Source organism: Bos mutus, chromosome 16, assembly GCF_027580195.1.
Source record: "Bos mutus isolate GX-2022 chromosome 16, NWIPB_WYAK_1.1, whole genome shotgun sequence".
Lineage (NCBI taxonomy): Eukaryota > Metazoa > Chordata > Mammalia > Artiodactyla > Bovidae > Bos > Bos mutus.
In genome coordinates, this window is record NC_091632.1 from 60,880,711 (window position 1) to 60,893,746 (window position 13,036).

Sequence of the window (13,036 nt, forward strand, 5' to 3'; positions counted from 1 at the left end):
TGTCCGTGAATCTTCGGTTTATCAAGTCACCTCGAGGGACTCAGGGAACCCGTTTTTCCAACTGGGGATAGTGATTATTCTCGCTGCCTCTTGCCTTTAGAAAGTTATTCTAACACGGTTGATCATCCAGCCAGAGTAAGAAGGGAAAATAAACAGCGTGGTCTGTCCCTTGTTGAGGCGATGTACAGGGATCCCGCCAAGTTTGCAGAGCCAGTTTTAGGCGGAGCGGCAAACACAGCCCATTGACAATTCAGCCCCGGAAAGGGTTAACTGCATCCTGCAGGTTCGGTTTACATGTAAATAGAGAGCAGCTGCTCCGCGCGGGCCCCAGTTGGCCCTTTTAAGTTTTTGATTGGCTGCCAATGACATCACCGTCCGTATTAAAGCACTGTGGACCCGAAGCGGCGTCGGATAAACCCTCCTTAAAGAGCCATGGCCACGCCCTGGCTCCGCCCCCTCCAGGTGCCCATTGGTCGCGGGCTGCAGCGAAGTAGCGGTCAGGTTTCTCCGAATTCCTATTGGTTCAACACACCGTCGGTCGGCAGCCGGCCCGCCCCCTCAGAACCTTACATTTACAGTGTAGCAAAAGAGAAAGTAACTATGTTGCTGCTGGAGATCAATGAAGCCTAGTGAATGAGGGCTGAATGTGCGAATCCCTTGCTGAAGCGGAGCGCCAGATGGTGGAGGGTTACACTTATTTATGAAGTAAGTGGAAGTCACCGTGGCTACTCCTGAGAGTCCAGGGGTGTGAGGCGGTGTGAGTGTGAGTGAGTATGTATGTGGTGTGTGTGTGCGCGTGTGTGTGTTGCGATGTTTATGGAGGAGCCACAGCAGGTGAGGTTAAAGTGTTCCCGCTGTTGGCTCACGCCGCCCTGTGCGTTTACTCTCTCTGCAGTCTACTTGGATTGGGGGCGAAGGAAAAAATGAGGTTTGTTGGGATGCTTTGCGGCAGTTTTAAAGGCCAGGGACTTGTTAGTGCGCTGTGTTGCGAAGGAGGATGTTAAGTGCCTGGGAGTGGGGAAGCAGCATTCTCTGACCACTTAATTTTCTTTCCAGCCGCTAACTAGAGGTGGAAGGGCGACTAGAGTGGGAGGGGGATAGCTCAGTGTTTTTCGGGAGGTTTCCTAGGCTGTCTGGATGGTTTCACGGGCAATATATATGCCCGACCCTGTGCTGCAGGGATGCAGGTCTCTTTATACACTCCGTGCGCGCGCGTGTGTGTGTGTGTGTGTGTGTGTGTGAGAGAGAGAGAGAGAGAGAGAGAGCGAGCGAGAGAGAGAGCGAGCGAGCGAGCGAGCGAGCGCGTTTGTGCGCGCCGAGCACTCTGTGTGGAGGTGGGGGTCCCAGCTTGTGTCTCCATGAGCACGCTTCTGCGTCCCTCTCAAGGGAAATGGACTGTTGATCCTGGGACGTACCCTACCAGGTAACACAATAGCAAAGACTTTTCACTGCTGGGTCCAGCTGGGAAACAGTTATAGCTTCTGGAATAGTACTCGCTCTTCAAAAAATACTACGCAAGGGAGGAAGGGGAGGAGGAGGGAGGAAAGAAAGGAGAAAGGGAGGGAGAACAGGGGTTGGATTCTTCTTGCCCATCTAAAGGTGGTGAGGGAAAGCTGAGTCCGGTGGGGATCTGTGGATGTGATAGGTGCGAGCCCCTGTGTGTGTATGTGTGTGTGTGTGTGTGTGTGTGTGTGTATTCTGCCTGTGACATTTTGGCTCTGTGTCTGAGAATGGTGACAGTCCTGTGTAGAGGGATGTTGGATGACATTTTTCCAGACATCTCTTAAAGTTGGTTTAGATGAGCTCCTCTCCTCTGTGTGTATGTCTAGTAGGAGAGGAGCCAGCAGGGCCCGGGAGTGGAGTACCTCTATGCCTATAGGGAGGAAGGAACTGTCCCTTTGCAGGTACCCTCTCAATGAGACAGGACATAGACCCCTGTGGGCAACTCTTTACTTCTCACTGGGAAGTCTTCTTTATGAATCCATCCTCTTGAAGAGAGGGCACATCTGTGTGAGATCAAAAGATTATGCATAGTGGCTACCTTCCGCTGAGAGAAGCTCTAGGATGTTCCTGTAGGGAAAGGAGGAGAATGGAGAGTTGAAGTGGTTCTTTTCTTAAAGGCAGGAGTGGAGTGGGTGGTGCGGCAAGGGAGCCATCTGAGGGATGGATCTGTCAGGATCAGGGTTTTCAGACCTGCCTCTGTAGCTTGAGGCTTCATTTTAGGGGACCAGTATGTAATGAAAGAGGACATGCAGATTAATTTATAAATAAGAGGGTAATAGGAAACATGGGAGGTTTTAATATGACTTTGTTGTGCTTTTCAAAGGACTTGGGAGAAAGAAAAGTAAGAATAGCTCAAAATTAAAGAGATTCACTTAGAGGGCTACTTTCATTCTGATATGCAGAAAGTTGACATCTGCCCCTGATGTATATTTAGCTGCTGTATATTCCCATGAGCCTTGCCAGCACTCTTGGTCATTCCTTTGCCTTTGCAGTGGCTGAAGGAATTACATGGAAAGTATGCAAGGGCGGACGTATGGGTCCTTCTCAGATGATTGCAGTATACTTCTGCCCTGGAGATGAGGCCCAGAAGAGATGCCTTTTAAGAACCTTCCCATCCATCTTGAGCTTTTCTGATCCTTTGTGCTTGTACTTTTTCTAAGGCTGAACTTGGATGTGGGTCCATGAAAGGTTGTTCATCAACATTGGCATAGACTTGACATCTAACCTTAGACTCAGCCAGGACAGGGCGTTGGGCGGGGGGTGGTCCTCAGGTGTGCATCCTCTTTGAATCCATAGTGGTGAGAGTCAAGCTTTGAGTGACAGGATACTGGGCACTTAGGACGACTTCGCTAAGAGGGATGCAAAGTCCTTTCCTAGGGATTGGATTCGACTGCTTTTTGTGTCACATGACTTTATTCTTTCTTTCCCCCCCCTCCCCTTCTTTACAGACTGTCTTGAGTTCTTCTTGAATTGCCAGTTTTCAGCCTCCTCATGCCTCCGTCTCCTTTAGACGACAGGGTAGTGGTGGCACTGTCTAGGCCCGTTCGACCTCAGGATCTCAACCTTTGTTTAGACTCTAGCTACCTTGGCTCTGCCGCCCCTGGCAGTACCAGCCACCCTCCTGTCATCGCCACCACCGTTGTGTCCCTAAAGGCTGCGAATCTGACGTATATGCCCTCATCCAGCGGCTCTGCCCGCTCCCTGAATTGTGGGTGCAGCAGTGCCAGCTGCTGCACTGTGGCAACCTACGACAAGGACAATCAGGCCCCAACCCAGGCCATTGCCGCTGGCACCGCCACCACCGCCATCGGAAGCTCTACCACCTGTCCTGCCAGCCAGATGGTCAACAACAGTGAGAATGCAGGCTCTCTAAGTCCATCAGGTGGGGTGGGCAGCCCCATGGCAGGGACCCCCAAACAGCTAGCCAGCATCAAAATAATCTACCCCAATGACTTGGCCAAGAAGATGACCAAATGCAGCAAGAGTCACCTGCCAAGCCAGGGCCCTGTCATCATTGACTGCCGGCCCTTCATGGAGTACAACAAAAGTCACATCCAAGGAGCTGTCCACATTAACTGTGCCGATAAGATCAGCCGGCGGAGACTGCAGCAGGGCAAGATCACTGTCTTAGACTTGATTTCCTGTAGGGAAGGCAAGGACTCTTTCAAGAGGATCTTTTCCAAAGAAATTATAGTTTACGATGAGAATACCAATGAGCCGAGCCGAGTGGTACCCTCCCAGCCACTCCACATAGTCCTCGAGTCTCTGAAGAGAGAAGGCAAAGAACCTCTGGTGTTGAAAGGTAATGCCCCCACCCTCTCCCCAAGCACAGCCCTGGGGTCACCCTGGGTTTTATCTGAGAAGTACCAGCATCCTCCTTCCGCTGGCTGCAAAAGACCAGAATTGCCTTTCTTCTTCTTGTCTTCCCTTCCATGCCCTCTCTTAATTATTTTGGGGTTGGGAGAGAAACCCAGCAACCTTGAACTGAAAGCCAGAAGACTTGGGCTCTAGTCTTTAATTCACCTTCTGATTTGCATTGTGCAAGTCATTTCCCCCTCTCGGAGATGGTTTTCTCATCTTTCTAAAAAGGGGCTCTATGACACCAGATGGCATCTGCAGTCATGCTTGCGCTGGTAACTCTGTTCCATTCAAACTAGCTGGAAAGTTCTTGTCTCTCAGACTTAACCAAAGCTGATGGAACAGAGAAAACCGCAACCATGGTGAACTGCAAGTAAACCTCCAGGTACCAGTTCTTTCTGTGGGAAATTCTTCCTCTTTCTCACCTCTCTGAAAGTGACCTTCAAAAAGGGCAGAGATCCTTATTTTAGGGCCCCTCCAAGAGTTCACCTCGAACATCCATTCCTTTGCCAAAACTCCAAGGGATGGAGTCATTTTATGAAATACTCCCAACACACTGTTTCTTCTGGTGTCACCTGACAACCGTTGACATCATAGCTCCTTCCAAGATGGGATGGTGGGTCGCTTGCCCCAGGACACTGAGCGTGAATAACTAGATGTCAGTGTCATTGAGCCCTGGCAGGAGGAATTAATTGCCCACCTGTCTCTGGGCTCCTTCTGCACAGCGTTGCCTAACCTAGAGGGAGTCCGCATCCACTGTCCCTCCAAGATGTGTCTCTTTGCCCTTGGATGCCATCCTTTGGGACACTGTACACCACACTTCATCTTCAGTGTTTTCTGTCAGGTGGTGGTGGTGATGGTGGTAGTCTTCTTCTTTCTTCTCTTTCCTTGAGTGTTGGGTCAAGGCACACAGTCTGGGCCACATTGGCAGCCAGTCTCTTGCACTGTGTAGACCAAAGGCATCGCTGGGTTCCTTTGAACACCTTGCATATTTAAATTGCAAAAGGCCATTGGAATGAGCAAGGTAGTTGGTTTTCCTTTGTGGGCTAGTTCTGCCATTCTTCTTGTCTTCCCAGTGGTGCATTCTGCCTTTTGTTGAGGAGTGTTCTTAGAAATCCAGTTCTAAATTCCTTGGACCTCATCTCCCCTGCCCACCATCACTGGCCTTGAGCCTACTCTTATTGGGCTCAACTAGGATAAAGGTACAGCTTCCCTTAAGGAAGGGCTGGTGGGCTCTCAGGGGAAGGAGAACATCATGGAAGTTACATCCAGAGTGTTCCAGCAGCACCCAGGCATTTTATGTTGTTTTTGATGGGTTTTCTTGTGGTTACTGATATGCTCATATTTCCTCTGTGTATCCTTGTATTTTGTCGTTTTGTATTCTTGTTTGGCTGACTTTGAGTGACTCCCAGTAGGTTTACCCAGCTAGCATTCTGTCTCTGTGCTCCTGGCTTGTCTCATCTCTTTCAGAAGAGAAAATACACTCTACAAACTTCTCAGTTGTTTGTACTGGGGAGCCAAGAAGTGGAGAACCAATGGAATGATCTTCAGGGTGGTCTCTTGCTCATGTAGAGTAGATGCTGTTGAGGGAAAGCAGGCCTTTTGCATCCAAATGATCTGAGAACAGGCATCAAATAATCCACATGAAGATGACCCTGGACTTAAACATTGAGAGTGTTAAGGAGGAGCTGTAGAGTCTACCCTCTATTTTGGAGTGGGCATTATTGTGTATGGCAGTGGCTTGTGGGTTGCTGGGAAATGAATCTCCTAGGTGTTGCTGATCAAAGTGGGATTCCTCTCCCCATTTCCTGTGGATGCAGCTGAGAGCCCAGGCAGCCTGGGCTTGTTCCTCAGTGTCAGTAAGGTTGCCTCAGTGGGGCGGGGCCAGACATGCTGCTGATGTCACAGCTGGGCGCCTGCCGCCACCACCGCCCACAGGGCTCATCATTTTCGGGTTGGTGAGACGCAGCGGCGGTCGACCTGGAAGTTGCACTGGTGGTAGAGGTTGTATTATTTGTAGTTTGGGCTCTTTCTTCAACTATCTGGGGATTTTGTTGAAGATATGTAGTTTGGGAGCAGAAGGGTCTGTAATGTACTTTATTATTTTTGTCATTGTGATTTTGGTCTCTTTGGAGGGGAATGGCCTAAAATTGGGGCCATGATGGTAAAGAAGGGAAAGAGATCAATATTAGAATGCCCCTCTAGCTGCCCTTTCATCTGGGTAAACCAAAAGTTAATACCATACCACCACTGAGGTGAAAATGGGGTGGGTACCTCTGAGAAGGCATGGCCAGCAAACTTCTCCTAGGTTCTTGAGTGAGTCTATCAGACCATTCTGATCGGGCTTTTCTGCTGAGGTTTATTTTAGTAATCCCTACCCTTGGTGATGTAAGATTTTATTTTAGCAAGAGTAGTAGCGGTACCATTTTGGAAGGAGTGGTTTTCGCAGGGAAGATGTGGTGGGGCTAGGGGTGGGGGTTGGTTAGCATCTGGGGTAGATGCTTCTAAGGCTTCGGGAGTTTATTTTCAGAGATTTCAGTACAATCCCGGGTTAATTTATGGCTGACCCATCTGAGTCTCTGGTTTCTGTTTGTAAACACTGGTTGCTGCCCTCCCTGTCCAAGTTTTATGTCCCCCCTGTTTCAGTGCCATGCTCTCCATTTTTGGTGCTGCCTGTCAAGTAGAGCGGCTGCTCAGACACTGTTTTAGTAATGCTGTGTCAGGTTGGGAAGAAACTGATCAGAGGCGCAGAAGACCCTGGGATTAAGGGACTGTTCTAATTTACAGTCCCCTCCCCACTGGGACCTATGTCTGAATTCATCTTTTATTCTCATCCTCCAAAGAAGAAATGGCATCAGACCTGTGCTTCTACTCCACCTGGCAAACCATGAGTCGAATAAGTACATGTATAGAGACTTGCAAAGGCTTTGAGAGAATTATAATCTGTTTTACACAAAGTTGACTTTTAATGTGATTTTTCACCGAGCTGAATAAGGAGGCTAGACGATTCTGGGTTTTCCATAATGAGAGCTACCATCTTTGCTATGATGTTTGTAAGGTTCCCTTTTCAGCAAGGCTGGGTTCAGGGAAGTAATTTGTCATTTACCTATGTAGGAATGGATAGTCTATTATCACCTCCTCTTTAAAGACAATCTGTGTCTTTAAAACTTTTATTATAAAAGTTTTCAAATGCAGAGAAACATAGAAAAGAGTATCATGATCGCCATATACCTAGTACCCAGATTAAACAATTGTTAATGTTTTCCCTCTCTGCTTTCTCTTCCTTTATTGGTTGTTGAAATATATTAGAATATAGATAATGTTTGACTATATTTCAGTATGTTTCATGTTTAAACTTAATGCTTTCAAATTAAGAAGTATGGGCATATTTTATAGTACAGTACAGACAACATTTTCACTCCTAAATATTGGTGTCATGTCCCTGTTGTTGACTTTTTCAAGCTTGGAATTCCACTTTGACTAACTGGCTACTATTGAATCTATGGGGCAGCGCCTCCCACCCCACCAACACCCACGCACTCCCTCAGACTGGGAGGCATCTATAGCATCCTCTTCCACAGGAGTCCATCAGGTCCCATACCTGGACTTGCTCTGTGCTGTCACAAAACAAAGAGTGACTGACAAGCCTGCCTCTGAGTCAGTAGTATTTACTGGGGGCAGGGCTGGCGGGGGATGAGTGAGTACCACTTCAGGAAGCTGATTCAGTAGCAAAGATCTGATCACAGAGAGAGGTAACTTTTTATGCTAGAAAACTTTCCATCAAAACTCCTGAAGTGAGCCACATAGATGGCACATCTTCCCATAGTCACAAAAGGCTCTGAAGTCAACACTTGTAGACAGTACTGAGTCTGATGACAAAGTGAAGGGCTGTGCTTAGACATCGGAGACCCCGAGGAAGTATGTTTTATCTTCTGCATTGTTTTGTGGGAGAAACAAAAGTCTTCCTCTTGACCGTCAGGGATGTTAGGATTTTTTTTTTAAGATATGTGAAACAAAGGCATAATCTATTTTCACATGTTTAGTGTTGTGATTCTGAGCTTCTGTTTAACATCCAGACATACTGAATATTAGCCGTGTAGCAAATGGCGGAGAAATTCAGGCAGGAGCAGGGGGCCAGCCTGTCCGAGCGTCTTGGCTCATGCCTTGCTAGCTACGTGCCCTTGGCCAATGGCTACTTCCCTTACTTCCTTATTTCCCTTGTTTACAAAAAGGATGTAGTAGCAGCACTCTCCTGGTGGTAGTTCAGGTAGTAAATGAATTAATGTGTACAAATGTCTAGAACAGTTCCTCATACAGAGTGAACTCTCCCTCCATGTAGCCCAGTAGTATTACTGTTGGTTGAACAGAAATGATGGTGTCAGTAAAACTGCAGTTTTGGCCTCTCTTCCAAAGGAGTGCAAATAACAAGTTAGGTACAGCCGTGTGTGTGTGTGTGTGTGTGTGTGTGTGTGTTGCTATGGCCTAAAAATAACTTGATGACTGTTACCTAATTTAAGTAGCATACAGTTGGAGTGCCAAGTAATTACAAAGACATGTTGGGTCAGAAGGCCAGAGTAATTTCGGCATATCCTAGAATTATTTATTCAGTGGGGAATTTGTAAAAATGTGATGATAAATCTGTCCAACGAATGTCCCTTAACTAAATAATGAAAGTATAAAACTATTAAGCTTTGCTTTTTCTGGCCTTTCATCAGGCTGATTTATTTTTGGAATAAGGATTGTAGTCTGACTTTAAAAGGGGAGGTGGAAGGAGTGGGGAGTATGCTTCATTTTGAAAAGTTCTTGAAGCTTTGCGTTTTGATGAGATGGAAGGCCAGGGAAAAGGAGAGAATTCATGGAAAGGCCTGCTCATTTCTTTCAGTGAGTCGAGCTGGTTCAGAGTTGACTGTATCTTCCTTAAGCTTTTGGATGTACTGTGCTGCTTCCTAATTAAAATGTGAGTGAAAAGTCTGTTCACTGTGTGTTCAGCAGAGTTTAGCTCACTTTCACCTGAGCTCCAATCGGGACTTTGCCACTGACCAACTGGAGTTGTCCTTAGGCAACTCAGGTTACCACTCCAAGCCCGTTTCTCTTCACTGTAAGACAGGGATAATTCCAATATCAAGGATGAAAGACAATGTAAATCGAGTGTCTGGCACATAGATAGCTGTCAATAAATCAGGGCCCTGGGCTCTGCCCCACTACCCCCACGTCCTTTCAGAATCTCATCCATGAGACTGGGTGAGGGGGCAGCAGGATGGGAAGAAGGGGTGTCCCTTTTCTAAGCACAGCCCTAGAGAGCATGTTAAGTAGGAACCACTGTCCTCACCCATTCAGATCAGTTAAGTTTACCATCTGGCTTGTGAAGGACAAGTTCAAGAAACTCCTTTTAGATGAGAAAAAGCAGGGTAGAGGAAGGGAGATCTGGCAAAATTACAGAACCGAAACATTCTCTAGACATAGCCTTGTGGTGTTCCTGCTCTCAGGACCTGGCATTAACCTCTGACCAGGAGCTGGGCCTGCTTCCTTTATTTCTAGTGTTAGCACCAACCAGGCTCTGCCTGGCCCAGCATCCCTGGGGAGCGCTAGTTTGGGCATAGGAATGTGTTGGTTTGCAGTTCTGAAGCAGTTTGGTTCAAACAGCTACAGGACACAAGATGGGCAGCAGTTCTCATCCCAGGAGAAGGCCAGGAGAAGTCATCTCACCTCTTCTGAACTTGAGACTCCCAGGTTATAGAGGAGGAAGGAGGCTTAGAGGTCACTAGTCCAGGAACTTTCACTGCAGGCTGCACCTTGAAATCATTTGAGGCAACTTAAGGCCTAGGATGCTCTGTTCCCACCCCCAGTGATTCTGATTAAATTGGTCTGGGGTCCAGCTGAAGTATCAGGACTTTTAAAAGCTCCCAGGTGATTCAAACACACAGTGAACTGGGACACCATCGATCTCGTCCAGTCTTCTTATTATGCAGTTACGGAACTGGGGCCTAGAGAGGTTTATTGCTCGTCCAAGGTCACATGCATGATTAATTTCAGAGCCTTAGTGCAAAAATAGGTCTTTCCAGGTCGATAGGTTGATTGTGTGTGTCTGTGTGTGTAGGTGTGTACTATAATCTAATGATAACAGTATCTACTATATTGCATGCAAATATAAAATAATGCATACATAATTTTAAAGATGTATCTGTTTTAAAATCTTTATTGAATTTGTTAAATATTGCTTCTAATTTTTTTTAAATCCATCCATCCTGTTAAGTTCACTATGTTTCCCCCCCCGCCAAACTTTAAATTTTTTATTCTGTATTGGGGTATAGCCAATTTAGCCAATTAACAATGCTGTGATAGTTTCAGGTGAACAGTGAAGGGACTCAGCCTTACATATATATGTATCCATTCTCCCCCAAACACCCCTCCCATCCAGGCTGGCACATAACATTGAGCAGCGTTCCACCTGCTATACAATAGGTCCTTGTTGATTATTCATTTTAAATACAGCAATGTGTACATGACCTTCCTAAAGTCCTTAATTATCCCTTCCCCTTGGCAACCATAAGTTCATTTTCTACATTTTATTTTTTTGGCCTCAAGGTCTGTGGGGTCTTAGCTCCTCCACCAGAAATCAAACCCAGGTACCCTGCATTGGAAGGCAAAGTCTTAACCACTGGACTGCCAGGGAAGTCCCTAAAATAATATGTTTAATCAAGGATGAGATGGTTGGATGGCATCATTGACTCAGTGGACATGAGTTTGAGCAAACTCAGGGAGATAGTGAAGGACGGGGAAGCCTGGTGTGCTGCAGTCCATGGGGTCACAGATTTGGACATGACTTAGCGAATGAACAGCAACAACGATCAATCACTTTGAGTATTTTTACCTTTGTTCTTGAATTTTGGGATTTCAGTCCGGAAGTATAAGGACTTAAGTCTAAGATATTTTGAAACCAGCAAGCTCATAGCCCTGATATTTACCTGGGTCTTAGAAATATGGAACAATATTAATGATTATTTGATCCCATCTTCTAGGGAATTTAATGGTTTCAGGAAGAGCTGGAAAACAATTATCAAAATGCATCCCTGAACCTAGATGTCTAAGGACTTATGGATTGGTTGGTTTCCATGGATGTTAAACCCTTGTGGGTATGGGAGATTCATTCACTTTTTAAATTTTTCTTTTTTGTTTTTTTTTTCATTGAAGTATAGTTGATTTACAATACAGTGTTGCATTAATTACTGCTATACAGCAAAGTGATTGTTCATCAGGTATCACTGAATGCCTTCTACGGCTCAGCACTGGTCTTTAGGCTAAGGCATCTGCCATCATAACTAGGATAATTTGAATGTTAAAATGAGAGCATATGTGGACCAGGCTAATATTCCAAATCCATTCCACTTTGCAGCTCATGTACCTGTGTGGATTCTTCATTCTCTTCTGCAACAAAATCTTGTTTAGGGAACAGTTTATCTGGAGAAAATATCATTCTCCTAGGAAATCCATGTTTGTGTGACCTTTGGCTTTTTTCTCCTTTATTTTTCCCTTTCAAGATAGAGTCTGGCCTTTTCTAAGCACATCTCCTTGGGCCAACACAATTTCTTTCCAAAGTCTTGATCCAAAAATTTACTTTTTTTAAAAAAAATTTTGGGGTTTTTTATCAAAAAAGGAAATGCACATACTCTGTCTCAAGAAGCTCAGGGCTGACAGGCTTCCTCTGTGCATTGGAGTGGAACTGTGTCATTTGAACCTCACTAATTTGGGACATGTTGCTGATAGGAATAAGACCTGCGTTTATTTTTTCCTGCAAGCTCTCTATGAAAAGAGGGCATGCAAAGCAAACAAACATTGTAAATGGTATTTCAGAGACAAGGTTTTGGCCTGCTTAGGAAAAAAAGAGTTTTCAAGTACAATTAAAAATTACTCTAAGGGACCAGCTGAGTTATCAGGGAAGCCCACTCTAAGGGACAGGGCTTCAATAAAAACACAAGCATTTATCATTTTGATGCCTGTGCTATTTCCCCTAAACTGTGTGGGTCCCTCTTGCACAGATTTTCTGTGGCTACAGATCCATGTACTGTAACCTTACTAATTAGAAAAATGGGAGGGAAGAAAAAAGTGGGAGTGTGAACCACAGTCTGAATTTTATTGTAGAGTACTTCAATATACATTTTATATTCATGTTGATGTAGTATCCTTTCTAATTATGAAGTCCTTGATTCTGGATGCTTTTATGCATAAGTGAGGAGGAAAGTCTCAGCATCTTTTTTTTTTCAGCTTATATCTGTATAATCTATTATTACTTAAAGTTGGGAAATTTATCTATATTTATGTAAATATAAGTATATTTATAAATACATTATATATATGTGTGTGTATATATATATATGTGTGTGTGTGTATATATATATATATTTTTTTTTCCAGTCCCCACCCCAACAAGACCCATATTTTATGTAACTTAAAGGGAAAACAAGCTTGAGCCTATGCTTTTGGATACAGAAATGAGCTGTGCAGCCTGGTATTTTCATATAAGATAAAGTCTGCTATCCCATGCTCTGCCTCTAGATCACTAACATAAAGAAAAGGATTGCAGATTCATCAAATTATCCATATTGTCATGATGTTTTATTTGTGATAGAAGTCTACTTATCTTTCTTTTACCACCCCTCCCCAAGACTGGAATTTCACGGACATCGAAATCAAGCTAAACTCTCTCAGAGTTCTTCAACAAAGGGTGTGGTTTGGCCTTTCTACTTCCCAGTGGACTCCCATCAGGCATCTGTTGCCCAATTCTCAATTAAGTAAATAGACGGAGCTGTCCGATGCAGGGGGCACTGTCAGGCCATCCTCCCTTTGAGGAGTGTAAGCTTTTCCCCTTATGATGTGAGCTCATGTGAGCTTACTTTGCGTCCCTGGCTAAGGTGGTGGTCACCACTTTAGGCAGAACATTACTGTCCAGTTCTTTAGTACTCGGTGCTTATTCTTTGGGAGAAATAATCCCACATTCTTTGTACTCTGGCCCTGGGGTTTGCTACCACTGGGCTAAATATCACCAGCTGTTGCTCCTGGCAGACAGGGAAGAAAAAGTAGATTGGGAGGAAAGGAAGGAGGGGCAGGGGTGCAGAGGAAAGAGACCGGTGTGAGGGCAGAGGGTGCTGTCCGAGTCAGAAACCAGATTGTCAGGCTC

At 45.4% G+C, this 13,036-nt stretch overlaps 1 protein-coding gene across 1 annotated transcript in view; it reads left to right on the top strand.

The window, feature by feature from the left end:
- The first annotated feature begins 552 nt into the window (after positions 1 to 552).
- DUSP10 (dual specificity phosphatase 10) overlaps positions 553 to 13,036 on the top strand; it is a 41,116-nt gene continuing 28,632 nt past the window's right edge. Inside the window, exons 1-2 of the mRNA XM_005905554.3 lie at positions 553 to 705; positions 2,952 to 3,805. Coding sequence (XP_005905616.1) covers positions 2,995 to 3,805 — 811 coding nt within the window. The 5' untranslated portion in view covers positions 553 to 705; positions 2,952 to 2,994. The remainder of the gene's footprint in view (positions 706 to 2,951; positions 3,806 to 13,036) is intronic.